At 38.7% G+C, this 16,994-nt stretch overlaps 1 protein-coding gene across 7 annotated transcripts in view; it reads right to left on the bottom strand.

The window, feature by feature from the left end:
• Positions 1-16,994, bottom strand: part of stxbp5b (syntaxin binding protein 5b (tomosyn)) — a 38,069-nt gene that overhangs the window by 17,316 nt on the left and 3,759 nt on the right. For all 7 annotated transcript variants that reach the window (XM_036594145.1, XM_036594146.1, XM_036594140.1 and 4 more), the window contains exons 3-9: positions 4,577-4,658; positions 4,081-4,181; positions 3,384-3,518; positions 2,233-2,296; positions 2,012-2,095; positions 728-851; positions 432-510 (exon numbers count right to left, since the gene is read on the bottom strand). In XM_036594145.1, the coding sequence (XP_036450038.1) occupies positions 432-510; positions 728-851; positions 2,012-2,095; positions 2,233-2,296; positions 3,384-3,518; positions 4,081-4,181; positions 4,577-4,658 (669 nt within the window). The remainder of the gene's footprint in view (positions 1-431; positions 511-727; positions 852-2,011; positions 2,096-2,232; positions 2,297-3,383; positions 3,519-4,080; positions 4,182-4,576; positions 4,659-16,994) is intronic.

The following is a 16,994-nucleotide window of genomic DNA, read 5'->3' as shown; positions in this document are numbered from 1 at the left end:
GATATTTCCAGATTTATGAAGGTCAATCTACATATTTGATATATGTATTGTCTAAATTTCCCCCTGAGGCAGAATGACAGAGAATTTGGCCTCTGTCTTACCTCATATTTACGCCTCAATGAAACAGGAAGTCATGGACGGTTGCTTAAGCGGCTTAAAAGTAACTTGCTTCAGTTACATTTTGTTACTAGGAATTTCTACGGGTGCTAATAATCGTGACACGTTTTTTGTTTTATATATTTTTGAAAAAGGCTTTTATTTTCTAAATTAACTTCAATAAAAGGTTAGATTTGTCATTTCCTGCCATATTTTCAGTGTAAAATTTAGCTAATTAACCACAAAGACATTTTTTGCATGTTTTTTTTTTAATAAACATCAAGGTTACATAATTTCTAGAAAGCAACACAAATTAACCAGTGATTTTATCTTACCCTGCTCTGGCTGTTTTGTACTCCACTTTCAGAATGGGCTTGCATGGTTCAGGTTTTTTTCCATCCTTAGGCTGCTTACCTGAAAGAAAATTGCAGGCAAGCTTTTAATTTTCTTTTAATCTATTTAATTCAACTTCAGGGTGTTATTTGTCCAATTTGAGTTCAGCCATATCTTCCTAAGGCCCTGATTCAGAGGTTTTTCATATTATAACCCCAAACTGAGTTATACATGCGGCACTACTTTGAAGCGCTGGTCCTAACTGGGACACATGGCGTGTGTTTGGGCAGGAGCTTACCATGTGGTGTAATGATCTGTGCAGGCTTGGCAGGGGATCGTACATTCCATGTGGTAAGTGTACCATCTGAGTGACTGCACACAAACTGTTTCCCCTCATGGTGCCAGGCCACAGAGTGGATCGCCTACAGGCCAAACAAAAGATGAGTAATCAAACATAGAACATCCAGGACAGAAAAAAACATGTATATTGTGGTTTCTTATGGGGAGAAAAAAAACATGCATCTTGCTTAGATACTCAGTTTTTGTCATCCTAGATCTGACAATGCAAATCTGTTGGCAGACATTACAAATAGCTTATATGGAAAAATCAATGTATTAAATAACAATAGGAACTAATTAGAAAGACAATGTGCACATTAATGATTATTAGGTTGTGGTTTCCGGAACTGTTCCTGGAGATTTTTTTAAATAAGTAGCTGCCAAAAGACAGGCAGCTAAACATGACCTCCCGTCCAGGACACAATCATGGTTGGTACATTTAGTGCATATAGTGACCAGCTTCTGATAAGAGTTGAAAAAAAGTGAGACCCCCCCTGGACTGCCCAATGGTGCTGTTTCAGGGAAAAGATCCAGGACTCTGGGTCTTAGCATGAAAAACATTAGGTGAAGACTGCCAAAAGAGCTTGAGAAAACGCTCAAAAGGTAACAGATGAGAACTATACGAGTTCTGCATAGCAATTGTCCTACTCTAACATACCTGATTCATATCACGAAGGATTTTGTAAATAGCCTAGGGGCTGAAACAAGTGGGCTAAATTAGGGAGAATCCAGTGAGAAACCAGGGATACCTTAAGTCTAACATCATCCTTAAAATGTAGTAAGACTTTTAAACCTGCATTTAAAGTAGTAAGACACAGCTACCATTTTAAAGGAACATTTCATAGATTTTTCAAAAATTCTACAGAATTAAATAATTTAGATGTAAATAGTTATTCAATGTGAAATCTTGTTAACATGTACTAGTTTTTTCCAGAAAGTTTGGAGATGGGCAAACCGTAAAGGAAGTTAAATAAGTGTGGAATGTGATTCACTCGGAAGAGTTCAAATGTTCAATGCAATCTGTCAGCGAGTTGCTGGAAAAATATTAGTGAACCTCTTCTCACTCCAATTGGCAAAAGCATAACGTTTCCGATCAGCTTTATGAAAGAGATTAAACCTAGTTGTAGACATTAAAGGATAGAGAACACACCTTAATAACCTACTGTAGTCTAGTACAAGACTTAATCTCAACTGGGAATCCATCTCTGGAATTTTAAGAATTAAACTTTAAACAAAAGATCACCTCATCATAATTGTAGCGGTAGTCAGCTTTCTTTGATTTCAAGTCCCACAGCACGACAAAACCACATTCGAAACCAATCAAAAGCTGCAAAACAAACAAAAGATAAACATTAATACTCTTCAGTTCAGCTTGACTCTCAGTAGCATACACAACCATTAAATGAAATAACTGTTATATAGAAACTAAAGCAAAAAGGCCCTGCACTGCTTTGGGTCTCTCACCTTTCCCTCATCCATAGGGTTATCACTGATGTGCACCACAGGTCCAGGGTGGGTTTTTGAAGAGCTAAAACATTCATAAAAAACAGTCAACATGTTTGAATCATGTTAGAATCAACATGTTTGAAAGAGACTGATTCCTGAAATCATTTTAAAAGAGTCTGAGTGAGAAATATTTAGGATGGGCTCAGATGACCTCGAGCATATATGTCAGAACAACATTCATCTACCTCAGTGGGCTTGGAAAGTAATTTAATTACACCCCCTGGAATGCGAAAGATACCATCTCCATAGCAACAACAGCAGGAACAGCAAAGTGAAGATGGACACTAGAGAGACTCTATCCTGGTGGATTGACCACACAATTCTGCAAACGTACCTACTGCCTTCAACTAAAATCATCATCATTGCTAAAACAATGTAAAATAAAATAAAAAAACAAAAAACAAAAAAATCAACATTTTTCAACAGGTTTCACTTTCTGAAAACTAAAAGGTAGATAAAATAAGCCATTTTTGTCTCTGCAGAGCAAAGCAACATATCTACGTGTTCTGAAACTTACAGAATATTTGTGTTTAATATTCTTGTGCTTGTTTAGCAGTTCTAACTTTCTTGCTTTGGAGCTTAGTTCATAGACATCTCTGCTAGGCAAACAACAAAACCAAATGTGTGTGCGTATTCTTTTAAATTCTTCCTTGTTTCTATGACAACTCATCTGGAGGCCTGCATCTCTGAAACTGTGATGAGTGTAGAGGGGCAAAGATAGCCACAGCAAATGATTTTCACTCAACATCATACCACTGGAAACACTGGGACAATGATTGCTATTGACTTCACAAACCATTACCACATGATATGTAGTGACTTATTACACTTGCATGTACAGTAACAAACAGTGTTAACGCTAAGCAGTCAAGAGTCAAAGTGACAAAAAATGTACACGGCAACATCCAGAGTGCTGAACTAACACCTGCAGGATTCAAATAAGTCCAGCAAGACACAAATGAACACTAAGAGGTCATTCAGCACTGTCTGTCCTCATTCAACACTAGGGATTTTGTGTGTAGAGGTCAAAAGTATTTTTTTATATTACTGGAAGTCTCTTAAGTCGGGACCTAGAGAGGCCAGGTACAGATAAAGTCAAGCAGACTCACAGTTCAATGGCTTTGTTCCACATGATGACATAGCCTGAGAGACTGAAGGACTCCACATTGACAATATGAATGTTCCCTCTTTCTGTTCCGATATACAACCATTTACTCTGGAAGGGAAGATGGCAAAAAGTAATCCTGCCAAAAAACAAAGAACAGAAGAAAATTTGCATCAATAAAGGTGAATCCTGTTTAATTTAACCAAATGTCCCATCATGCCTGGAATTCCTTGATGATACAACAGATTTGTGGTTTAAAAGAGGCATATGGACAAAAATGTCAACAAGAAAATGATGTAAAATACAGAGAAATCCGGCAGCATGAATTAGTCATCATCTGCCTGTACAGACGGCTCTGACTCCATGAACCTGAATAAATCAAATGATATCATAGCAGACTGTACATGGTTGCCATGGTGTAATGTGGGTTCAGGGGAAGTCAGGTCAAAGCTAAAGTCCCCAGACTCTTAATGACAGACGAAAACACTGTCTTTTCCTTCAGAGGTTTCATACAATCAATGATTCTACAGTTTATTTAGAGCTGATGTCATGCCATGATTAACAACGCATAAGCAATTTTGGAATAACACTGATGTGTAATATTTCAAACAGTTAAAAGCTGTGGGAACGCAGTTTAGAACACAGCTCCCAGTTCACATGTGATGACCATGCTCATAAGCATGTGCAATGGAAATTCTTACCTCTCCCTGCTGAATTTAAGAGAGTGGAGAATGGCTGGAATCTTTTGTCTCAAATTCCATAAGTGAATGCTGTCATCAGCTAAAGCACTCACCAGCGCCCCCTGTGCAACAGACAGACAGACAGACAGACAGATAAGTAACTAGCGTTTAAATTAGCAATCAAGTAAATTAGAGATTATTTTGATGACCAAACAATACAATAGACATGCACTAAACAACACTTTACTGGAAAAGATAAACTAGCAAGTCTTTAAATAGACTCCATGTAAGTTGCCATAATCATTGCAGATTCATTGAGCAGGTAGATTTTAATAGATTTTTTCATTATTTCATTATAAGTGATCATGACAGCCTACAACATTATGCATAAAAAAGAAAAGTGGAAGCTCATTATTGATGCTCAGATGCAGATACAGACAATGTAAACCTACCAAGATAACTTTGTAGCATGGGTGTGGGACTAGTTGATGAAAAAGGCAGAGCTCAATGGACTCACCTCATTGATGAGAAACTGCAGCTGGATGATAGCCGAGCCGCTCTCATGCTGGCAGTAACACTCCACTCCTGCCCGGCCAAAGCTGTGTTCAGTCAAGGTTACCGCAGTGAAATGTTAAAAGATTTACTAAATAATCACTTTCATGTAAAGAATATATATATATATATATATATATATTTATTAGGGGTGCGGGAAAAAATCGATTCTTAGATGCATCGCGATGCGGACGTGAACGATTCGGAATGAATTCACAAATGTGAAATATCGATTTTCTAAATATTTAATTTATAACGTAATGTTGACAGAACGCAAAAGCCGGAACCTGGAAGTGCAGAAGTGCAGCGCCTGGACAGTCTGTGGCAGCACATAACAAAAACACTACTGGATGAGTGAGAAATCCGACCGGCTCCCTCTGCATTAAAGCCAGGTTAGGTCAGGAGTCGCAACCCAAATGATAACATTTTGACCTTTCAACAAAAATCAAACCACCTTGGGAGCCGCAACATTTAATGTCCAGTATGTCTCAGTATGTGATAATGTCCTAGTTTAGGCTAAACAATATAAACGAGAGCGCAGATTTACTTCGCTCAGCTTTAAGCTTTAGCTGTAGCCACTTTTCTTCCATCTCCTCCAGAAAACTTTTCCTCAGAAGTAGATCAGTTAAATGTCTCTCAACGTTAGACTGTTTAACGAGGCTGAAGTCACTTCTTATTCTCCAGCTTCTTGTTCAAATTTACCCATTCCCTTAAATTCTAACTGAGGCGCCATTTAAGGTGGAACGGGAGAATTCAAAAGAGAAGCGCCTTCAGCTTCGCCACTTTTTACTGTTTGACAGTCTCTCGTTGCAGATTTAACGTACCAGGAAACCAACTGCGCTGCTTATAAATGTGAATAACGCATCGCTGCTATGTGACCTGCAGTCTGCACGCCGGTTCTCAGTCGTTGCGAAACAGGGCTTTTGCGCCATGTTGCACACGTCCCGTCTCAAAGATACTTTACTGACACAGCGACCCCCCCCACCTCTACAACGAGACCAAAACCAAAGTTATAAAGTCACTAAAGAAAACGGGTAGAATAGCTGTAACATGTGCTGCGTGGAGATCCACTGACACGGGATCTTATTTCACCGTAACTGCGCATTTTATCGCAGATGAGTGGCAGCAGCATCTCGTGCTCCAAACAAGAGCACTGAATGAGAGCCTTCTAGTTCACTTGCCACATCACTTAAAAAAGATATTGGAAGTAAATTCATTATGGATCATGACAAATACTTTGCTTTAAAAGTACCAAGTCACTTTAAATAACAATAACACAGAGTTACTTAGTCACTTTAAAATGTATATTGTCTCTATATTCTGTGTATATTTTGTGTATATTTTGTGTATATTTAATATATTTCTGTTGGTTTTTCTTGTATTTTTATTTATTTACTTTCTGTAGAGTGATTAGCTGAGCCTCACCACAAGCATTTCAATGCATAAATATCCTGACATGTTGTGCAAATGACAAATAAACTTGAAACTTGAACTCGCAACTTGAGCTCACACAGTGAGAAAATATAACTGCTATATAGAAAAAAAGATGCATCAAGATGCATCGATAATCGTTTTATAATCGCATCGCAGCCCTCTGAATCGTAATCGAATCGTGAGGTGCCTAGAGATTCCCACCCCTAATATATATATATATATATATATATATATATATATATATATATATATATATATATATATACATATATATATATATATATATATATATATATATATATATGATTTCCTGTAGATCACTTGCTGACAGATAAAATCCCTACAGGTCCAGCACTAGAGGGAGCCTGGTCCCAGAAGGCCATGAAGAACATTAATGAGGATGTTGTTCATTGACTTCACTAAAAGGATTACACCGAGTCTCTGTGCACAGACTTAAGCCATGTCAGTGTGTGCAGCAGCTCTTTCGAACAGCACACTAGACATGCTCTTAACCACTGCCACTCTACAAGCACACTGCCCACACAACTGCCCAACTGCCATTCACATTCAAATTAACATAACATGCAACAGTCGCCCTGCGCTGCCCTGTTACCAATGGAAAATAGACAGTGAATGAATATTTAAGTAAACACAGACTTATATGCTAGCCAAACAGGGAGTGTTTCAGTTTCACTCACAGTGTGACTGGCTGCAAATTCCTCACAGACCATCATCATCATCATCACCTTTATTTATGCTGTACTTTTCTCATTCTTACGGATGCTTTTCAACAATATAATGCATCAAACAGGAATAATGAAAAGCAAGACTAGACAGTGAACATATACAGTGTGAGACAGCAACACAAACAGTATATTCAAAGACAAAAAGAAGAGTGAAAACAAATGAGTCTTCAGCAAAGACTTGAATGCTGATAGGTTCAATCCAAATTAAATGAAAGGGTTAATAAATGGAGGAATCCTATGTGAATAAACAAAAGACCAGCTATTTTAACTGACAATTAAAAACAAGATTTCTCCACCCTCCAGAAGGTTGTCTGTGTTCTGCTAATCACCTTACTATAAAGCACAACACTAGTACAAGGACAAAAGCCCCTCACAAAGCCATCCTATAGACAGTCAGTGTAATGCCCCCAAAGCAGAGGACAGTTCCTTGACACATTTCTCATATTACAAGAGCTGTTTATCATAATGATGAAACATACTATGCAAATGACCAAAAGCCTTTTTTATTTTAGGAAACCAAGAACTGTGCTCATTAGATGCAATCAATGCTAAAAAGCTTCACACTATAAAGAGGAAATGCCATCTGCTCGCAAAATACACCGATCAGACATAACATTATGACCACCTCCTTGTTTCTACGCTCACTGTCCATTTGAATCAGCTCCGCTTACTATATAGGAGCACTTCGTAGTTCTACAATTACAGACTGTAGTACATCTGTTTCTCTGCATACTTTGTTAGCCCCCTTTTACCCTGTTCTTCAGTGGTCAGGACCCGCATGGACCCTCACAGAGCAGGTACTATTTGGGTGGTGGATCATTCTCAGCACTGCAGTAACACTGATGTGGTGGTGGTGTGTTAGTGTGTGTTGCGCTGGTCTGAGTGGATCAGACACAGCAGTGCTGCTGGAGTTTTTAAACACCTCAGTGTCACTGCTGGACTGAGAATAGTCCATCAACCAAAAATATCTGGCCAACAGCATCCTGTGGGCAGCATCCTGTGACCGCTGATGAAGGACTAGAGGATGATCAACACAAACTGTGCAGCAGCAGATGAGCTATCGTCTCTGACTTTACATCTTCAAGGTGGACTGCCAAGGTAGGAGTGCCTAATAGAGTGGACAGTGAGTGGACACAGTGAAGCACTACTCACTTATAACAATCTCAATATCGTATGAAAAATTAGCTAAAGGAAGTTGAATGAAATAAAAGCATATTGTCGCTGCCATGACACAAACTCATATCTCCATTTCAGTTTTTTACACCATATGAAAACATTTTATTACTAATGACACAACACAAATAGTCCACAATTACCTGGAACAAATTCTCCCTACAATAATTTAAAAGGGGAATTCCAGCCTAAAACTAGCACTCAAAATGTTACTTGTCATGTTATTGCAGTATTCTGCAGCTCAGCATTGTATGCCTCAGCCTCATCAATTTGACAGAATTCAGCATTTATAATATTTTTTTTATTCATCAGTGTTCTCACATTACAATATCTTGCATGCATGCAAATACCACATTCAACCACTGGTGATCCCTGTAGTATCACTCAGCTATAGGCTAATACATACTAAGAAAAACTAAGGTAGGACTGTTACCTCGGTCAGCACAAAATGGACGCTAGTCTTTTTTCCTTTAAGAGACACCATCCGAAGGTGGGTTTCCTAGTCTTTAAATTGGAAAATCTCATTCTATAGACAACTGTGGCACTACAGTAGGATTTAAGTAGGCATGTTTACAACAGTTGGGGGTTAGGTGCCTTGCTCAAGGGCACGTTCGATCCCCTCAGCTAACAGTACGTGACTGAAGTGCCCTTGAGCAAGGCACCTAACCCCCAACTGCTCCCCGGGCGCCGTCGACAGGGCTGCCCACCACTCCGGGCAAGTGTGCTCACTGCCCCCTAGTGTGTGTGTGTTCACTAGTGTGTATGTAGTGTTTCACTGCACGGATAGGTTAAATGTGGAGGTCTAATTCCAATGTGTTCAGACACAGTTGGCTAAAAGGTCCATTTCATTTCATTTCAGATGTAGCGATGGTTACATTTTTTTCCATTTTGGCCAAAGTGTCCCTTTAAGAACATTTTTTCTTTGTGCTATTAAACTTTTGTTATGTTGAGGTTTTGTTATAACAGTGGCAATATGATTTTAAAAAATGAACTAAAATCATAAATCATGAATCCTAAAAAGAACAGGCAGCGTGCCAGAGTGTCAGTGCTTTTACAGTTTTATGGATGCTCATGCTGAGCTTTACTCACTTACAAGCTCAATACCATATGTAACATGAGCTAAAGAAAGACGCATTGTCCAAAGCATATGATGTTAACATGAGCTAAAGGAAGACACTTTGTATAAAAGCATCTCTGTTAAACAGATCAAAATAAACAGCACAGAGACATCCTGTCCTGGGAGAAGAGTTGCATCATTGGTAAAGAACTCACTTTGCTGACTAGGCAGTCCGACACTTCAGAACCAAGACAACACATGCAAGTATAAGAAAGCATGAGAGAAATAAAGACACTGAGAACAGCAAATAGATGTTTATATGCCTTCCATGACAACTTAATAATTCATGTTCATAACTGTACGTAGTTCCTCGCATTTGGTTATGGTAATTTTTCATATCACAGCAGATGATGACTCGTCTTGATTAAATTTATGCAACCATATCTAGTAGGCGGGTGGATAGCACCTTGCTCTCTCCTCTCCCCCTGTATCTCATTCTTTCAGATGAACTGGAGGAGGAATGAGATGCTTTTTTTTTTTACACAGCAGGCTTAGCTTCACCATGCTTGGCACTTTGGACTAAATAAATAACAGTGGGCCATTATAAATAAGGAGCAGCGGACCGTGACTGCATTATTTATTCATAACTCCATGCATCAGGCAGAGTGGCAGCGGCAGCCTGGGACAGGCTTCAGCTCCTCTCTCTCTCTGCCTGGATCGGAGCCCAGTGTCAGTCAGCAGGGTCAGGCCTTGACCACAAGTGCCTCACTGTTAACCAGTGCCACTGAAAAACACACTATGACCACTAACCAGCACAGCTTAACAATGAAAAACGACACAGATCACACTTTAGATCTGATTACAGCTGAAAAAGCCAAACACCAGATACATAAGCTTGGGAAAAGCCTGTTTTCAGCCAAATTTGACATTTCAGTCCAATCTGTAAAAAATTATTGAAACACTTCTATTCAAAATATTAAAAAAAAAAAATACCCCCAAGCACAAAAAAATACTCTGTGACTGGGTGTTTTGTTTGCACCATATCACATTTTTTTTTTTTATCTTTTGTAAAAAAAAAGGCTGCTGATTTTGGCAATGACGTGCGCCACAAGTCAGCAACTTTCAGCGTTCCTGAATGTCACCGATCACCACTCAGCATCTCTCCATTACTGCATTAAGTTAAATTCAGAACTAGACCACAAAAGTCACTGGTAATATTTGGCATGAAAATTACACAGAGAAAGGCAGTCAAACTTTTAGCTTGAAAACAGCAAGTTTGTGAACACAATAAACTCCCTAAATCAGTGGTCACCAACTATGGTCCCAAAGGTCTACCTTCCTGAGAAGTCTAGTTCCAGCCACAACCTGCCAGACCTGCTCCACATATTTAGCTTCTTCAAAAGTCCTTGATTTGTTGGATCAGGTAAGGTAGAATTGCAGGTTAGATCTAAACTTTGCAGGAAAGTAGATCCAGGAGTAGGGTTGGTGACCACTGCACTAATTGATGCTGAAAGTATTTACTCCATTAAATCTACACAAGCAGAGTGACAAAAGAACTTGTGCAAGCTGTTTATCAGTGCGGTCAATGCAACAACTCTTAGGTGATACAGCTGCTGCACAACGCTTCTTGTCCAGTGTGTGGTAACCTTTAGAGAGAAGTTCACTTGCTTCTCAAAAATTCTCACAGTTTTCTTGCCACTTTTAAGTAAGGAAAATACCTGCAAAGATTTTGTTAGCATAAAACAGCTATTTGCTAATACTCTGGATATAGTTTGCTTTAGCAATCAGGTCATTTTCTCATTCCACGTTCATTAAAGTGTCTGCCTTCATATGAAGATCAGGTGTTGTCTAAATAATGATTCGACAGTTTTCTTTTCTGCAGTGCTAATGGTGAATGCCTACTGGAAATTCTTTTTGGCCTAGGATTACCCTTAATCTGGTACGGCCTTATTCCCTGTATGTGTCATATCCTTTTTTCTCAAATCAGACCAGGGCCCAGTTTCCCAAAAGTGTTTCAAGATCATCTTAACAGGTAGAGAGACTGTTCAGTGTTAAGCTTGCTCTACCATTTTTAAATCATCTTAGTACTAAGATACTTTCAGGAAACCCAATCCTAGTTAGTCTTTTCATATGTTAAATTTTGCCAATCGACAAAGAACACTTGCTTATTTGTTTTAAGAACAGTCCTCTAACTTTTGATGGACGATACTAAAGTAACCGTATGAATGCTGCCAAGACAAAGCACTGCAGAAGTCACAGTGTGAAGATAACAGTATGTCTAACTAGGGATATTTTAACCCATATTTTCAGTCAGAGATGTGTATTGAGCTCTCATTCTTAACCTGCATGAACTCATTTCTGAAAACCTCCAATCTCTATAAAACTTATAATCTCTCCCCTGCTCCTATCTCTGTTTGACGCATAAGCCACATTATCATATATGCAACATATGATTCTGCTGCTACAGTGGGTGACTCATGTTAAACAGCAGAAGCTTCCGGTGACAAAAAAACAAAAAAAAACAAACAACCTCGAAATCTGATAAGGGTGCTGTCATATACTAAACACTAATAAAGCAGACCTCGAGTGCACATGAGCAGCTCTGGTATAAAAGACAAGGCTGTCAGCATTCACTGCCACCGCTGACATCTGTTCTCACTAACTGAGTGCTGTCAACAAGGTAAGTGAACTAGCTCTCAACAGACAAAGCAGCGAGACAAGGAGGACATTGAGAGAGACATGAGAAGAGCGCAAGACAGAGACAGAGAGAGACAGAAAGAGAGGAACACAGCTTCATACAGTTAAAGAAAATGACAGTCTGACCTGTCTAGCCTGTCTGGTCAGAAATGAATTTACAGAAAAAAGGATTATGCGTTTCAGGAACAAATACAGAGTTAATGTTAGAACTGTAAGGGGCTTTGAGGTGGTATGAAGAAGCTGATGACTGCTGCATAGCACAAACCCCTCACACAATTTCACAGACCTGACCTGAGCCCAACGGGGCCCAATAAAATATAGGGGGATTAGCCAATTCATACTGGGTTTGGGCCAATTTCTTACATAAAATATCGCTCAAGCTTTTTTCAATTTTTTTAATTTAAGGAATGTTAAGGAATATGCCTAAGTAAATTTCACAGACTCTCAAGCATTTTCTCTCGTGTTACCTCCCTCTCTCCCTACGTTACAGTAGCGAGAGAAGGAAAGGGTGCTTAGAATAGATTGAGTTTGAGGAGTGGGTGAAAGAGCCCCTGAACAAAACTGGGGAAGTTCAACAGTAAATCAGTCAACAGATGAATAAATGATGAGAGGGCTGTGTTGGGCTGGTGGAAAGATCACAAGAGATCATTCCCCTTGCTTGTTAAATTTACCCAAAGTGTGCATTTCTGCAGTACCAGCAGTAGCTAGAAGATGAGCTCACAATCACACAAAATCACACAAAAATATAATAATCATAATAAACACTGTTAGTGCATTACAGATGTGTACAATACTAGTTTATCCCAGCATGATATTTTTGTCAACTCAAGCACTTGCTCCATGCAGAGCTCTAGTCAGCATAACCACTGTCTGAAGCGCTGGAGATGTCTTAATTTGATAGTTAATGTGTTACAATTTGGGGTGTAACGATTTTGATACAGAAAAATTTTATTTGAAACAGTGCATTAAAATTTAAAAGTGTATACACATCTTGGTCTCCTTTTTGCAGAAATCACCGCCAATAATAAAAAATAAGGATGTGGGTGCAGCAAAATTAGGCAGTAAGGCTGCAGGGCTTATGCACCCACACTCATTCAAATAGCTTTTTGTGAATCAGTTATGATTTCAAGAGGTTATGATTTTTGGGGGTTATTTTGTTAGATGGTGTTGCAGCAGGTGAACTTTTGAGAACTTACTTATCAGAGCCAAAGCAAACTGTGTAGTTTAAAAATAGTCAAGACCTTTTTAATATACAAAATATCAAAAATCTAATCTTGACCTCAAAAATGAAACTCTTATTGAACCTGAAAATAATATATGCATCATTAAGCCCCTAGTGTGCACACATGTATGCTATGCACACGATGCAACATAAAAATATCAACATTAGCATGTGAACCTGAGATACATATATACAGGCAATGTATTTTTCCTTTATCTAAAAATGTATTGTATCAATTACAATTAGTTTAAAATGAAAGCATATTATGATTGTTTTTTGCTAGAGCTGCACAATGTTGTTTGATGATTGTGTAAAACAGTCTACCTGTAAATATCAGAAGTGCCTCAGCTGTTATTGTTTGTTGTTTTGTTTTATTCCATTTATTTTGTTTGTATTTACCTCATTTCATATATTCTTGTTTATGTGCAGCACTTTGGTAAATCCTTGTTTTAAATGTGCTTTATAAATAAAATTTACTTGTTTGCTTATCACAGTATCAGCCTTGAATACTTATATTGCAAATGTCTACAACATGGAAGACATTGAGAGAGACAACAGGGAACACAGAGGAGTAGGCAACTACCTGATGAATCAAAAAAATGCTTAAGGTGTTTGGACGAAGCATAGCACTCTCACGATCCAACAAACGCAAACAACTTTGGTCAAAAATAACACAAGCCAATCTTTAAGCATGCCAAATCAAAGGTTTACCAATGTGTTTCAACTTGTAGAGCAAAACAAAGTCAAAGTGTGCAAGATTCAGACTTACAAAGAAGAGGCATATCTCATGCATGCACACCCAAATACTAACAAGTGACAAGCTGTAAAGTGAAAATAAAGAATATCAAGCCACTGAGTGAGAAGCTGGAGTTTGCTCACTCTTGCTCTGTCCACACAGGCCCATTAGTGCTGTTCACAGTGATAGAGTGGAGCTAGGATCTGCTCAAACAAGATTAACAACAGTGTAATCAAACAGGCCCTGGACGCCTTAAACAAACTCAGGTTCAGTCTCAAATAGCTGATATTCATCAAGCTCCACAGCTACTAACGTAGCTTCCTTCCCACACTGATCAGTGTGATGTAGCCAAAACACTGTTCAGGGTCGATGCTCTCATTAAGCAAGTGAGCTAATAATCTCCATTATTTCTACCAAATGCTAAAGGTTTATAAAACTCTCTCCTTTAAAATACTACTAAATAAACAAGATAAGCATAAAGTTAGCAAATGTCTTATTTTCTCAGGCTTACATCACTAGCTATACTTTCACTAGTCCAGGTCATCACCTCCCTGTCATAACAATAAATATTTGTAATTATAATCACAGCTAGGGACGGTGTAGATTCAACAGTGATTATGAATTCTTCAGACATGTTAAATCAGTTTGTGCAATATTAGTCCAGCTATCAAAGGCAGCTTATGAATGTCAGTGAAAACAAGGGAAGTGGGAGACGTAATGCGCTATTCAGCCTTGTAAGTTCCAGACTGCCTCTGGAATGTTCTGGAGCAGGAAATGATAGTCACATGGATATTAACCCTCTGAAGACATCAGCTGAAATGGCTCTAACTCACTGCTACAGTCTTTAGCAAGAACACGAAAACGTTGCAGACTTGAAAGAGAAACACTTCCTCTATTTAGAGACACTTCCTCCTTTGGTAAACCAAAGTGGTCTGTGGTGCTATGTTGCATGTGTTGCAGGCGTTAGATCACTAGATCAAGCAAATGTCAAAAACATCACAAGATTACTGAATGTCAAATGATACTTTACATCACTCTGAAGGCTTATAAAGCCTTCAAATACAACCTGCATAGGTTTTTGTCTGTGATGCAAAAGATGAAAGACTTTACTTACGTTCAGAAGAAAACACCACCCACAAACTGTGAACCCTGGCTTTACGAGCAAAGCCAATGGTTTAACCACTTCATCTTATGTTTAAGTAAAATCCTAATATTTGGTACATTTTGTCAAAGACTAGCTAGGGAGAGCAATCAGAATGACTGTTATGGATTCCTCAATGAAAGAATCTATAATGTATCCTAATCTGTTTAACAAGCTAGTATTGATCAAGAGAACCACAAGATCGGACACTGTCTTTTCCTAATATTTTGGGAGAAAAAGGAGCAAGGCATAAAAGACAGAAGTATAAACACATCATGTTAAATTACATGTTTATTGTTAACAAATACCTTGTTGAGTTTACAGTACGTTAACCAGGCTGTGCCTGTGGCTCCCAATGCTGAGAGGAATGAGGCAAATCGATACAGCCTGTCTTTTGATGAATGGACCAATTGGCTGAACTGCAGCAAGTCCATCAGCACCCCCCCCCCACCCAGCACATTAACACATCCAGGCAACGGCTGCCTTTCTGAACGCATCACACCTCAACACGCTGCACTGGCACTGAGCCAAGTCAAGCAGGTGGGTGGCCGGCCTCTGAGCTCCTAAAAGAACAACTGCCACAGCCTCACACCAAAGGCTTTCCTTCAATAAATCCGCACCCACCATTAAGCAGTTACAGTAGTAATACTGCTCCAAACTCAAACCACATTCAGACCACTTTGCCATTTGTAAATAAACTTCAGTTAGCAGCATTAAATCCGTGTGACTACATGTATGTGTATGTGGACCCCACTGGCCAACACTCCTACTACAAAAACATCAAATTAACAATGTCATGTGAGACCATTTAATAGTACTTAAATGTATTATTTCTCATAACATTTAACAGCATCAACTAGTACCAGAGATGCAACAAAAATATGAAGAGGTAGGCCTGTGCTTGTGATTCAGGTAAATAACCTTGATAAACAGCTACACTGGGACAGAGGGGGTGTATATATATTTTTTTCTTTTTAATTCTTTATTTCCACAAAGTGTTTCTACTCATTTCCTTTCAGCAATTTTGCGACAGCCCGTAATGCGGAAGCAAATACAGTGAAAGCTTGCAAGTCAAAGCTTAACTGTCACCAAATAAAAGATCATAATGAAAGCACAGTTCAGTAAAAGTTGTGGATGCAGTTTGTTGTCATTATTATTTTTTTTTGGTCACAAAACTGTAATTAATCTAGTAAGAAAGAAAGCAACTGCAAATGTCACACAGACTTTACCGCCCAGGCTTTGGTGTACGTAGCCATTTAGCTTAGCCAGATGTAGGGCCGAAAAATTGGGGCAAAATATCTAACTGTGATTTTTCTGACCAATATTGCATTTGTGATTTAAATTGTAATTATTTTCTATAGACTGAGGTCCAAGCCTTTTTTTGGCTGAGAAGACCAGAATATCGTCTTTTTCTAGCTTGCAGCTTGAGCACAGAACATGTGCGCCAGAACGCCAGTTAGCTGTGTTGTCATGTACACAGCACATGGACATTTGGTTGCTTCTGACTGATCTGACTCATCTACAGACGGTCCACAAGCTCAGCATTATTAGCATAAATTTGCCCACTTAAAATATCTTAAGATAACAATGTTCATAATGTACATTATAAGTAAAATGGCAGCTCTTGTGACTGGAAAATTGCTCTCTTTCAAATCACAATTTCGGTAGAAAAATGACTAATCTTTCAGCCCTGGCCTGACGCCTTCTGTCTGACGCCATTTCACCCCATGTCAAACTGTGCAGATCCAAAGACGTTTTATCTAACATCTGAAACCTGACATTGTGGTCTTAGGATGTCCTACACCTTAACATCCATGGCTTTTTAAACAGGCAAAATACAGGATGCCTGCCACCTGAGAGCCTTCAATCTGCACAGCTTTATAGGCACTTCTATAAGAATCATCAGGTCAGATACAATAAATCTGGTATTAATGTAGGATTTCACATCACCCAACATGTTTAAAAGTTCAGTTACATTAATGTGTGGGAATACTAGTGTCTTGCTATGGATTGAACTAAATATTTTTTTAAACCAGAAGTAAATTTATGTTTACCATCACTGGGGGCTGGTAACCCAGTAACTCAGTTAACCGTCACCAGCTTACGAAGAGATGCAAATGTTTCAGTCTACATGACCTTCATAAGCTTTAACAAATCAATAGAATTGTCCCAATTGC

The sequence above is a fragment of the Colossoma macropomum genome, unplaced genomic scaffold, assembly GCF_904425465.1.
Source record: "Colossoma macropomum unplaced genomic scaffold, Colossoma_macropomum, whole genome shotgun sequence".
Taxonomy (NCBI): Eukaryota; Metazoa; Chordata; class Actinopteri; order Characiformes; family Serrasalmidae; genus Colossoma; species Colossoma macropomum.
The sequence above is the reverse complement of the archived record's forward strand: the minus strand, read 5'-3'. Positions and strand labels throughout refer to the sequence as shown.